Below are 13697 nucleotides of genomic sequence, written 5' to 3'. Positions count from 1 at the left end.
AGAGAGTCTTAAAATCTTACTGAAACCTTACAGTAATCCTGAAAAAGGTAGAATAGGTACTATTGTTACTTCTTTTCAGATGGAGAAACAGAGGTTGAGTCACAAGTAAGTGCCAGAACCCAAAGTCAGACCTGGGTTTCTAACTCCCAAATCCAACACCCTTTCCCCAGTACCCACAACACTGGGCACCTTGTTATAGAAATGCAAATTTTCTGCGCCATCCCAAATCTATTAATCAGAAACTCCCTGCAGGAGTTAACAATTGTTACAGAAATTAACAATGATTTAAAACAAAAAAAAACCCCAGGGCTTCCCTGGTGGCACAGTGGTTGAGAGTCTGCCTGCCAATGCAGGGGACACGGGTTCGAGCCCTGGTCTGGGAAGATCCCACATGCCGCGAAGTGACTAGGCCCCGTGAGCCACAACTACTGAGCCTGCGTGTCTGGAGTTTGCGCTCCACAGCAAGAGAGGCCGCGACAGTGAGAGGCCCGCGCACCGCGATGAAGAGTGGCCCCCGCTTGCCACAACTAGAGAAAGCCCTCGCATAGAAACGAAGACCCAACACAGCCAAAAACAAAATTAATTAATTAATTAATTAATTAATTAATTTAAAAAAGTTATAATGTCCAGGGTAATTGGCGTGTAGGACAAAGTTCTTCAAAAAAAAAAAAAAAAAAAACCCTTTTCAGTGAAGTAATTCACATTTAGAGCAGAACTCCTAAGCAGAATCCTTTAAAGACAGAACTGAAGGGATTAGTCCCAAAACAGACAATTGGAAAACCTAGAGTGACCTTTCAAACTTTCAAGGGACCCCTTGCACTGGCACTTACCCTCAGGGTCCTGGGCCTTTCCTCTCAGCCAGAGGCACCAGCAAGTCTCAGCTCCAATGTCTCTACTTCCTGAAGGCAATTTTCTGAACTCTTAGATAACCACAAGGTTACTTTGTGGGGTTTACTACAGGGCCTTCCTCCAGGCCCATCCTCTTTAATTCTTCCCCTCCCATTCATTTTTTTTTTTACCATCGAACATTTGCCTTTGAGTGAGAACCTACCAAAGAGACCCTTCCTTAACTGAGCAGAAGCCCCTGCCCAGCTGTAGGGATGAGGGTTTGGAGGAGGGACTCTGCCTTCCACTGTGGGCCCAAGGCCTGCATGGTCTGGAATAGCTTTCCCACTCTGGTCATTTCCATGGTCTCAAAATCTACTTGCAGGTGAAAACTAGCAACTGACCAAGGATTCACTTAGGAACTATTTAATTTTATACCCCCTAGACTGATACAACTGCAGATGCCACAGTCGACAAATGCTGAAGCAGGAGACACAGGTGAGTAGGGGGAGAACTGAAGTGTCACTGGGACCCTACTCAACAACAGCTTTGGACAGTGGAGACTGCAGACTCATGCACTCTGGTCGGGACACCCCAGCCTCCAGACTGCGGATGGGGAGGTGAGTGCTCAGAGGAAGCCCACCGGCCAGCCTAGCTGAGCTCCCTGCCTTGCTCATGCGCCCCTTGAGTCATCGATCCAAAGCAAGGCCTCACTATTTTCTCCCTGCTCACAGCATCACCCTGGCACAGCAGTGTACAAGGCCTTCCCTGATCTGGCCCTGTGGCCTTTCCCACCTTGTCTCCAGCCACTGTCCCGGCTGCATCCAGTAACACTGAGCCCCCTTTCCCATTATGCTGCTTCTTGTGGTCTTCCCTCTGTTCTCTCCATCTATGTAATACATCCATCCTAACCGCCTCCACCTTGCTAATTTCTATGTACCTTTTTCAGGATAAGCTTCAAGACAATTTCAGCATCATTTTCTCTAGGAAGGCTACTGACTTGTCCCACTTCCCTCCAGCCTTTTTGGGTGAGATGCCCTCCTGAGTGCTTATATAACACGGTAAGGCATTTGTGCATCTCCATCAGTTTACTTAACACATGCTTTGTAGTCATCTGTTTGCCCTTGTCTTCCCCCCAAGAAGGGCCTGTGTCTTAACTAGTTTTTATATCTCTAGTGCCTATCTAGGAGAGCAGTAAGAGCCCAGCAAATGTTGGTTGAAGAATTAAATGTCACTTGACAAACGCTGGAAACAACCCAAAAGTACACCAGCAGGTGAATGAATAAGCAAATTGTGGTATCCATACAGTGGAATACCATTTAGCATTCAAAAGGAATGGACTACTAAAACACAAAAGAATACATCAGTGTATACTGTGTGATCCACTAATGTGAAATCACATAAAAGGCAAACAAGTATGTTGACAGAAAGCAGATGGATGGTTTCCAAGGACCATTGTTGGGGGAGAGAATTAACATCTACAACGAAAAGAAATGGCAACTTTTCCTTGAGAGATTAAGGGACAAAGTCCAAGAGTAATAACTTGTAGCTACTACTTCTAGCCTCGAACTTTGCTCCTGACTCCTGACTTTATTCTTACTGGAAAGTCAGTTAACTCTTTTCTAGACCTCAGATCCTATAGCTAACCTGCCCTTCTACTGTTAGTATCGTGAGGTGTTCAAGAGTACAGGCAGGCTCTGTGTAATCTTGGTCAGGTTAACCTCCCTTTGCCTTGTTACCTAAATTACGAAATAGGATAACAATACCTGCCTCACAGAGTTATGGGGATTGTGAGAATTAATACACAGACTGCACGGTATCTGGCACATGGGAAGTTCTCAATAGATGCTTGCTGTTAGTAGGAGGTTTTTATCCAAGGCATCTCTTTGTGAAATAAATGCTCACTACTTTCTTTCACTCCCAAGTGTTCTTCCCCGTGGAAACTTAAGGTGAAGAATGGCTGTGAGCTCAGCCTCAAGCTATGACTTCATTCCAACCTTGCTTGATAGTGATGGGTCTAAACATTGAAACAATTAGGTGTGGCAGCAGATGGAAGGGACTAGAAGCTTTCTTTGGGCGCCTGGGCCTGCTCCTCTCTTGTGGGAAACCCTCTCCTGGCTGCAACCCAGGTGAGGATGCAATGGAACGGAGGCAGAGCTGAGGCTCGTTACCCACCGTAGCCCTAACACCAAGCCTAGTGCCAGGCACACAGGAGGTGCTGGGTAAATGCTGAACTGCTGTTGAGGAAGTGGCCCATTAGAAACGTGGCCTTAGATGCCCTTGGGCTCACCGCACTCACCACTGTGTTCTGACACCACACAGTCAGGCAGTAGTTTTTCGCTTGGGCCCAGGCATCCTTCATGCTGTCTTCTGAAAGGACCACCAGCTCACTGCTGTCCCGAGGCCGATAGCTGGGTAGAGAGCATGAGGAAGAGTCAAGTCAGAGAGCATCAGTGCGGAACCATCCTCCTCCCCCGCCCACCGGGCCAGCAGCAGGATCCCAGGTGTGCCCCTAACTGCTCCCTGCGTGGAGCTCACCTCAGCTCAGTATGTTCCGGTAGGAGCTCCAGCTTCTTAGCCACCAAGCCCCGGACCTGGCTGTAGGGGAGCCCGGGCTGAATTTCCATGACCACCGTGTACTTGTAGTGCACCTTGAGTGTGTAGGACGTGGGGACGCTGAGCTTCACTTCCTGTGGGGAGAGCAAGCAAAGGGAACTCAGGGGCGTCTGAGGCTTCCTCTGAGAAACACGCCAGATCACAGGGAGCACCCCGTGGCAGGGAGAGGCCAGGAAGTACCAAGAATTCCTGCTGGCTTAGATCTGGCCCACCAGCCATGGGCCGGTAAGCAGCGTGTGCATGGAGGAGGGAGGGATTGTCGAGGGGTCCCTGGTCCCTGTATGTGTGGTAGCATCTGGTCTACCCTTCCTCTGGGTCTCTTTCTGTAATCCAGGGAGACACACCCATGGACACGCTTAAGTGGGCAGCCCAAGCTCTTCCTTCCTCTACCACTTGAAATAGTACAAGGAAAAAAAAATGTTACCTTGGGCTCTTTTTTTTCTTTCTGACCTAAATGAAGAAGGTAAGGAATAAAACAAAAGAAAATAATGAATGAACACTCTTGGCCAGCCCCTGCCATATACAAGAGGAAACCTCTTAGAACAGGGCACCCAACTTCATACCCTTTAACCTCTGGGATGATTACTAATCGTAATAAACTGCAGGGTAAATCACTGGGGCAATGCGAAGGGCGAAGCCATGAACACACAGATGAACCAAGTCTCTGATTTAGGGACGATATAGGTAATTATCAAAGGACCATCACATTCTCACCAACCCATGGGGTTAGGGAGGGATCCCCAAAGTCAGTTAACAGCAGTGCTGCTGGTGTAGTGGTACCATTCAAGATTCCCAAAGGTCAGTTAAAGCAGTGGGCTCCGTAGAAATGAAAATCAGAGAGTGTAAGATGAGCCAGGGGCCACTAGAAGAAATATTAGAACCACTTATTTTCATTTTGTCCTTTATTTTTGTGTATGTTTTCTAATGTGCAAAATATATTAATATAGCAGTATGTTTATAATTTATATAAGAGAAGGTAAAGGTATTATAAAGATATCCACCATGGTGGGGAGGGGTGCATGATCAAAAAAGACCACAGATCTAAAACCCAGCTGATCACTGGAATCACTTGGGAAGTTTTTTCTAGAAATACAGGTTCCTAAGCCTGATTCCAGTCCTAAAAAACCAGAATCAAAGGCCTAAGAATCCAAATTCTTAAAATCTTCCTAGGTTAATATGTTTGCTGGACCCCCTAGACAGAAAACACCAAAAAAAAAAAAAAAAAAAAAAGCTATCAAGGACATTTTGGGGGGCAGTAGGAGAAATTTGAATATGAAATATACAATTTATCTTATATAATTAAGAAATAATATTAACATAACCCTAGATATAACAATTATATTGTGCTTATGCAGAAGAATGTCCTTGTTCTTAGGAGACAGACGCTGAAGTGTAGGGTGAAGTGTCACGAGTCTGTAACTTACTTTCAAGTGGCTCAGCCACTAGAAAAGAATCTTCTATTAGAGAGAGGAGCAGGGCAAGTATATGGTCCAAAATGTCAACAATTACTGAATTTAGGTGAAAGGTATTCTGGTGTTTATTGTACTATACTTTCAACTTTTCGGTAGGTTTGATATTTTCAAAATAAAAATAGGGGTGGGGAGCATCCCAAGTGATTCTAATGATCAGGTGGGCATGACAATCACTGATCTAGGATCTGGACATGCCACCTATTCAGTGCATCTCTGCCAAGCACTTACTCAGAATCTGCTTAATCTGTATTAGTGACAAAAAGCCCCTGACTTCCCAGGGCAGCCGTCTCCACACATCAGGAGAGTCTCCCTTTCACATTTGCCCCGTGGTTCTTTGTCCAGCCCTCAGGGCTCTGCAGAGCAGTTTCTTTTCCAGATAGAGCTCCTCAGACATTTGAAAAGAGCCACTCCATCCCCCTCTTAAGTAAACATGTGAAGCAATTACTTGAAACTTTCCTCCTGGGGTGAGGTCTCAGTACTTAATGAGTGAGCTGGGATACTCACTGCCCCTTCTCTAGAAAGCAGCTACATTTACCCAAGCCCCATGAGTGTTCTGGAGCAGGCAGGGAGAAAGGACATCTATTTCCTGTGTTTGGGGTGGGTGAGTGGTACAGGAGAGAGGGGCCTCTGGGGCCGTGTGGTCATACACTGAGTGGCATGCTGGGAGGACAAGAAACCCCATTTTCCTGGAAGGCTGGGAGAGCAAGTACACCCAGCCCTGGGATGGGGCTCCAGAGACACAAACCTGGTGACAACTGGGGTCTCCCAGGAGCACTGGAATGGGGGGGAGCTGGGATATCAGACTCCAGCGAGGTTTCCTCCTGGAGGGAACAGGAAGAGAGGGTGAGAACTTTCATTCAGACGCAGTTCTTAGGCAGGGGTAGGAGTTGGGGTCAGGGGAGACCCTGCAGACCCCCATGCAAAGGAGCCAGATGCAAACGACTTCCTAAAAGCTGGGGTGGTGGTAACATTCAGGGGAGACTAAGGAAAGTGTTGGTTAAATGGGAGGCAAGGTTGGCCTGGTGAAAACAAATCACAGTAGAAATGAGGATCCTAACCCCCAGGAAAAAGGCCCTTGCTGCCTAATCACCCCGTTGAGCCGTACTGGAAACCCACTGGAGGTGGGGTAGGACCCTGAGTCTTGTCTTAGCTCACACTCTCACTCCACATCTTGCCCCTGCAAAGGAAGCATTCCACTTCTCATTTGCATGGCAGTTAGAACTTTTCAAGTCATCTGGACATAGTGACTCTGGCCAGGGAGGGCCAAGCCCACAGAGGACAACTGGTTGCATAGTCTAGAGAGAGACAGGGTCCACTGCCATCAGACATCCCCATGGATCCAACAAAGACCACTCCCCAGGCCTGGCAGAAGGGCAGCTCACTGAGACAGGGGCTGAGGGTGGGGTGGCAGCGGTATCAGAAGCAGTGGCTGGCAAGGCCTGCTCTCTAAAGCAGATTTCTAATTTTGAATGGATTTCACCAGCCAACACATTGACTATTCTTCCAGGTGAAGAGGACATTCTGGGAAGACCTAACATTCATATGCTATAGCTTTGGTCAAGTCACCCCTGACCAGGAGGAATCACAGAGCTGGGGGGCCCCAGTAGGTCCTGCCGATGCCTCTACTCGGCACATCTGGGTTTTTTCCTTCATCCCCAGGTTCCGCTCCGGGCAGCTGGTACCAGCGCAAGGTGGGCTCGGGACTAGTGCGTCTTCAGCACCTCTTCCACACTGCTCTTCTCCCCTCCGTGGTCTGTCGGTGGGGGGCTTGGGGGGCAAGTGGGGGGAACAGGTCAGACCTTGGCACTACAGTACCTGGGGCTTCTGCTGAGAATGGATCCGCAGTTCAGCTGGTTCAAGGTAGTTGCAGGGAACAAGCCCCTTCTGCAATGCAGCACCACGGAGCCAGAAAGCGGGGAATAAAGATGCGCTCATCAGTGCCCACACCACAGAACAGCCCAGAGACATGGGGAGGGGTGGGGGGACGGTCGAAAGAGGGTAGCAGGCGCTGCTCCTCAAAAAGCTCTGCCATGTGCGGCCAGGACCCCGGGCCCCCAAGCCCACCCCCGGTCCTCTGAATACCTGCCCGTTGAACATGACCGTGGCCCAGTTGTCACTGCCCTTCTTCAAGACGAAGACGATGTTCCCCGGCATGACCTGGAGCTCCTCTGGTGTCTCAGGCACAAACCCAAACAGCACACGGTGGGCTTCCCCTTCCAGAGCCCTGCGGGGGGAGGCAGCGGGGAGAAGAGGGGGTAGACCCAAGATACAAGATCCCATCCACTGTCTAGCCTGGACCGCATCCCATCCCATGGCGCTATGGACCAGCAACTACGGACGTGGAGCCGGCTCACTCCAGGCACCTTCTAACTCCACTTCTAACTGCCCAGGTGACCCTGAGCAGGGAGCTTGCCTGCCTGAGGTCCCAAGGGGACTCGGTAGGAAACTGCATGTGAACGTGCTCCGTAGCCATACGTGCAAGTGGCACGAGAGTAAAAGAAATATAACAACGCTCATAACGAGGCCTTGCCATCCCTGCCCTCCCTTCCCTTCTGAGGAGGAAGTTTCCTGGATATGCTTAGCCAGCGCCCAAGCCTGGGTAGAGCCCAATCAGAGGAAGGGCGCAAGGTGAAGGTGAGTGAGAGCCCGCTGGGTGGGTGAGGAAGATGAGTTGGGGAGGGGGGAAGAGCAATCACCTAGAGCCATCATGGGGGTGGGTCAGGCACACGGGGTGGGGAGCGGACAGAGAGCAGGAGAGATGAGCCGTGAGGCATGGGGGACAGTAAAGGGCTTTGAGGTTGCCTAGCTGTGCCTTGTACAATGTCATGTCCCCTTTACCGTTTCCTCAAGGCCTGCTTTGCTCTTGGGGCGTCCCATTTGTGCCACTCCGGAACGTATGACTGAGGCAGGCCCACGCGCCCTCCACTCACTCTGGCCTTGCTTGTTCTCCCTCCCTCCCACTCTGCTCCTTCCTTTCCCTTCAGCCCCTCCTTTTGTTTCCAAACACCGTATTCATTTATATAGGGGATACTGCCCCCACCAGCACATGGAGAGTTTAGGAATGAGCTAATCCAGCCCCCTGATTTTTATAGTTGCTTTTATATACTTTTTTCACCTTTTGTGACACACTTCCCTATCGGGTGCAGGAGCTAGGCTTGCTTCCTCACTTAGAGATAACTCTTAAGAAAGCTGTAGGTTATGTCATTCTTGGCTTCTCATCTTACAGAAGCATGACTTCTTTTTCTTGAGTCCTTCCTCTTCCTTCTTCAGGAAACGTGTGCCAATAGGCAGTGAAAAACGCCCACACAGGAAAGGACGTGCCGTTCCAGCTTCCCACTCTGCTCGCCTGACTCCAGAAGCCCGGCCTCCCCTCCTCCGAGGGGGCTGCGGCCGCAGAGAGCTCTCCACCCTGAGGTCAGCGCGCGGCCCCCAGCGGCCACCTTCCACGGGCACTGCTGCACTTCAGCAACAACCCCTCACTCTCTGGGCGCACCTTGACCTGGGGACACGGGGCCACCACGCAGCTGTGGCCAGACGCCCACGGTCGACCCCACCACAGCCAGGGCTCTGTCCTCTGCATCACTCCATTCTAGCCCTGAAAGCAGGAGTAGCCGACATGCTGGGCTAAATTCCACAAGATTTGGCCCCTGACCCCAGCTTCACCTTCTTCAGCCCTTTGTTGCCATCAGTTCAGGCTTGGAGTTTGGATAGTCTGCATTTTGGCCTAAATCTAACTTACCTGAAGATCTCTGGGGTCTTGGGCCTGGGTGGAGGCTCAGCTGCCTATTGAACATTCAGGAGAAATGAAGAAGGGCAGGACAGTAAGTGAAGGAGGGGGAGACAGAACAGACGGTTAATGGTAATTTAAGCCTCCTTCCAGACCAGAACATCAAAGACTGCATCTCTGGCTCAATCAGAACACTGTCTAGGGAGAGGACACAGTGTACCCTGACTAAACACTGGAAAATAACGCCTCCCACCAGCTCCCAGGGCCCAGGTTTCACCAGCACAGCAATTCATCTTGAGCCACACCTGGTCTTTGGAGTTCAGCTGTCACAGAGCAACACGGTGTCATGAGGGTGCTTTTGCCCTCGAGCTCCATCCCCTTCCTGGAACAGTTTCCCAAAGCGCTGCTCTATAGTTACTGTCTGCTCTGTCACATGACACTCGTGGGTATTTAAAAATGAACCCAAGGGCCACTGAGCAGGCAAGACTCTCCTTCTGAGGTGTGTTCCCTGTTCTACACTGAGTAGCACGGAGCCCAGTTCTCCGGGCTTCTTCCCCTCTGGGAGTCCTCTGGCTGCCCTGAAGCCCAAGGGAATCCCGCAAGGCCTTCTTCAACGTTATGGTGAAGAAAGAGGTCAAAGAATTTTGCCTCTCTTGCTCTCCTCCTTTGCTTATCTTACCCTCCAGTGCCCCGGTGTCGGTCCCATTTTGAGCCAGCGGTCATCTCCCTGACCCCGGGACGCTGTCACCGCTGCTCTCGGCGTGACCGGGAGTGTGGACACTGGACCGTGGTTGCCACGCTCAGAAACCCCTCCCTCTGCTAGTGTGGACCAACACTCCTGCCCACCATGGTTCTTTTGCAGCAGAGCTGGAATTTTCCTTAGCCGGCCCTACCCTCTTCCCTTCATAAGGGAGCTCTGCCTTCACATTTCTAGACCCACTGTCACCTAATCCATCTGGAACTGTGTCTCTGAGCCCAGCTTGAGCAGAAAGATGGTTCACCCTGGGCCCCCCACCTGTGTTCCCGAGGAAATCTCCTGCACGCTGGCAGACAGATGCAGCCAGAAGAGCCAAGGCCTCAGGCCCCGGGCCCCATGGGAGTCCCCTACCAGCCCCTGTGTCCTGTGTCTGAGAAGAGGCATTGTGAAAAAGCCTTCCCTAGCTGTGTTTCAATTTCCTGAGAGAATGGTCAAGACTTCGGGAGAGACGATACACACAGGAGTTCTCTTAGAACTTAGAGAAGTGAAGCCTGGCATCTGGGGAGAAGCAGGAGTGTTGGTTCCTGAGGACTTGAGATTAAGCCTAAAACTGCCTCATTCCCCCACCAGTCATGGGACCCGTGACAGAGGATGGTCATGCAGACACCCTCAGAGGCACTGAGAGCTCAGCTGAAGGAGCCCTTAAAACGAGGCAGCTGAGCACAAATATTCTCCCCAGTTGGCTGTTTCACAGAGAGCTCTGGAGACCTCGATCCGTGGAGAAGGACAGGACCGCCTCACCTGTGGCTGCAGAGGGGCAAACCCCGAGAAACTGTCTTGATCCACCACAGATGCCACGACCTGAAATTGAGAAAGGAAGGTGTGAGGGCTCGGTCAGCAATGCTTCCCCATCCTTCTGTGGTTTTCCCCAAGATTCCCTCCTTTCTCACACCCTGGATCTGTTCTCGCGGGTACTTGGTTCCAGAAGTGGAGGGCGGCTAAGGATGGGCTTGCTGACCCTCTGGGTTAGAAGTTGCTGCTCTCCCAGGGCAGAACCACAAGGCAGGTGCCCTTTTCCCAAGAGTCCCTCCCCCCTTGCTCCACAGGGCCCATGCCAGAGGGAGCTCAGGGGACGCTGAGTGACCTCACTTACCGTGGCCTTGCCTAGGTAATCCTTCTTGACCAGCTGAGCCACTTGCTTTTCATTTGGCTGAAACAGCCTGCCCACAGGGATCACCACTGGCTCATACAGCTTCTGTTTCTAAAACACAGAGAACATCGTCTTTTATTACCTGTGAAATGGGGCTAAGGATGCTTGTCCTGCCTCCCTCAATGAATGGATGCATGGATCCGTTGAGATAACCTCACAAGAGCACTTTTTCTCAATGTGCAGGGCTGGACTTGTTATTATTTCAGGGTGTCTAAGGTAGGACCGTTTGGGTTCACAATCGCCTTACACCGAGAGGCCATGAGGACATCTGTGGGTGTTGCTTGCCCAACACGCTCTTTTCCTAGGGGAGCTGCCCTTTTCCCACTCTGTGTGGCTCAGGCAGGGCTGTCACTCACGGCCTGGGAGGCACCACAACCACAAAGGTGGCCCGGGACCCAAGCAAGGCCCACGACAGTGCTCTCTTGGGACTGGTGTCCACAGACGTGGATAGGCATGTACAGACTGACTTGAGCCCCCTTGTTCCTGGTGTTTAAAAATCTTATTTAAAACCAGCTTCATCCCCAGCTGTGCTCAAACTGTGGATACTTTTCACCATTCGTTCATATAATCAATGCATTTTTGTTGAGAGCTGGCATGCACCTGGCACAGAGCCAGGTTACGAGGACCCAGGGGTGAGCAAGCGGGCACAGCCTCTGCCCTTGTGTGCTGGCCCCAGCCCCCAGCCCCCCAGCCTCCCCACCTCCCCGGCTGCCACCAGGCGCCCCTCAGAGGGGCATGAGGAGGGCTCTGCTGTCCCATACTCTAGGCCCCAGCTTCTCAGACTTCCAGATTCAAGATCCCACATGGAAACATGCCCCAAGATCAGTGTTACCCAGAGTTCAGAGGAGGTAAAAGCACCACGATTACGACTTCCTGATCCGCACGTGCACTAAAACAAATACAAACCCAAGCAAATCCTCCTGCCACCTGCTTCCCCAGCGCACTCACCCAAACACTTTCCATGGCTTTGTCGATTTTGGAATGTCTCGGCTCAGACTTCATGCTCACAGCCAATGCTAAATGTTCCTCAGCCTTTTTCCATTCCTCCTTCTTGGCGTACATGAAAGCAATATTATATAACACCTAGAAAAGCACAGGCCACAACATAAAACTTGAGGCTGCTCCGAATCTAGGGACCAAGCAGGGAAGAGCTTGCACGTGTGTTCCCGGAATGTTGCCTGGTGACATTTCTCCCTTTCCCAGCTCTCCTGGGAATATCCAAAATACAATCAATCTTGCTCCTGAGTTATATCTAGCACAAGGACGGTGTGAAGAAAACATCATGTAATGCACAAATCCAACATCATGTGCATTCTTTCAACAGCCAGGTAGGTCAGGAGGGGATGAGAATTATTGTGTGGTTTTGGTATTGAGAACAGTGATGTGCTCAAGGCCCCTTGAAGAGTTGGGAATAAAATACAGGCCTGTGGCCTCCCAGACCGGCTTCTGCCACTGAGCCAGCGCTCAAAGACTGGACAGGTGTGGGATGGAGAGAGAGAGGGTTCCAGATGCATCATTCGGCATCAGCACCAAGAGAACCCTGTCCAGAACACAGGAGTAACAAGACTGTGATGTAGTCATACGGGCAGGAGGAAACTCTATGGGCAAAAGTCCACTGGAGGTGGAAAGAGGCTCGATACAAACCCAGGGCAGCACTATACCTGCGGTGGGAGAAAATCAAGATGGCAGCTAACAAGTAGGGTTTACTTTACTTCTTTTTAACGACAGCGCAGCAAGTTCTTAGGGCTCCTTGCAGCATGTATGGAGGATGACTGAACAGCCAGGAGCTGCTGCAAGCTTTTCACAGGTGAAAGTGATGGGAGTCACAGCCTGATGCCCCGGGGTGGGGTGTGGGCAGTTCTCCAGGGCCTCAGAGAGGAGGTAGAGCTGGTCAACCGAGGCCCCGCTGGAGAAGGGGATTGTTGGCCTTCCAAGCTGTAACCCGCGGAGGCAGTGCAGTGGAGGTACCCCAGGGCTGTTTGCTAGTATGTGGCCTCGGCTTCATTATAAAATGGTGATAATAACGTTTCCTGCCTCCAGATTTTTGTAAGAAATAAATAATTCACATAGAGCACTGAGTTCAATTGCTTGGCACACACTAGGTGCTGCATAGCTATTCATTACTCTCATTACTATTATCTGGGGAACTATCTCGGGATTTGCGGGGAGGCTGAGCAAAGAGGTCTCACCTGCCTTCTCAGGGAGAGCCCACATGGTTTGGGGGCAGATCACAGGGCCGAGTCTGCAGACTGATGCCATCTGGGGATTCTTTGTGTTTGCAGTCAGAAGGCTAAATCTACGAAGAACTTGGGGCTCCTGGAAATCAGTGCTGCCTGATACCATTGGTATCAGTGATACCATTTACTGACCGCCTCTTTGGGCCAGGCACTTTATCTGTGTTATCTCTAACCCCACAACCACCATACAAGGTAGGGGCCTCACTTCTGTGCTTCCATAGTCCTTACCTAGCACTTCTCTTGTCCTAACCTCATCACCTTGCATTACACGTGACCATGAGCTTCTGGCTGCTGACACTGGCTTGTGGACTCCTGGACCTCCATTGCCTGACACGAGCAGGCATTATAAATGTATGCAAAAATGAGTGAATTTATTAGCAAATGTGTATGAGGTAAGTACTCAGCCTCTCTTCACAGATGATGAGGAACCTGAGGCTCGGAAATGACACATAACTTCCCTAGGTTTATACAACTAGTAAGTGTTGGGCAGGGATCTGACCACTGTCTCTCTGATCCCAAAGTCCTTGCTTTAGTGGCAGCCAGATCCCAAGATGGCTCCCGTGATTCTCACCCTCCCACATCCAAGGGAGCTGACAGGTGTAGCCAATAGAATATTATGGAAAGGAGGGGAGGTGTGACATTTGAAGCTACGTTATAAAAGACACTGATGGTCCATATTACTTTCTCTTGGTTCATTACTTCCTCTGGGGGAAGTCCATGTCATGACAGGACTCGGGCCGCCTTATGGAGAAGTTCATGTGGCAAAGAACTGAGGCCTCCTGACAACCAGTAACACTAACTTGCCAGGCATCTAAGTCACCTTAGAAGTAGATCCTCCAGCCCCAGTCAAGCTTTCAGATGACAGCAGCCCTGCCAGCATCCTGACTGCAACCTCATGAGAGCCTCTGAGCCA

General features: G+C 50.7%; 1 protein-coding gene across 1 annotated transcript in view; it reads right to left on the bottom strand.

The window, feature by feature from the left end:
- Positions 1-13697, bottom strand: part of NCF2 (neutrophil cytosolic factor 2) — a 29343-nt gene that overhangs the window by 3203 nt on the left and 12443 nt on the right. The window contains exons 4-13 of the mRNA XM_082401873.1: positions 11496-11630; positions 10491-10598; positions 10139-10198; positions 8653-8696; positions 6996-7137; positions 6729-6797; positions 5659-5734; positions 3866-3891; positions 3364-3515; positions 3125-3236 (exon numbers count right to left, since the gene is read on the bottom strand). Coding sequence (XP_082257999.1) covers positions 3125-3236; positions 3364-3515; positions 3866-3891; positions 5659-5734; positions 6729-6797; positions 6996-7137; positions 8653-8696; positions 10139-10198; positions 10491-10598; positions 11496-11630 — 924 coding nt within the window. The remainder of the gene's footprint in view (positions 1-3124; positions 3237-3363; positions 3516-3865; positions 3892-5658; positions 5735-6728; positions 6798-6995; positions 7138-8652; positions 8697-10138; positions 10199-10490; positions 10599-11495; positions 11631-13697) is intronic.

This window comes from Balaenoptera borealis, assembly GCF_965194805.1.
Source record: "Balaenoptera borealis genome assembly, chromosome: 1".
NCBI classification, from domain to species: Eukaryota; Metazoa; Chordata; class Mammalia; order Artiodactyla; family Balaenopteridae; genus Balaenoptera; species Balaenoptera borealis.
This window is presented reverse-complemented; position numbering and strand designations above follow the sequence as displayed.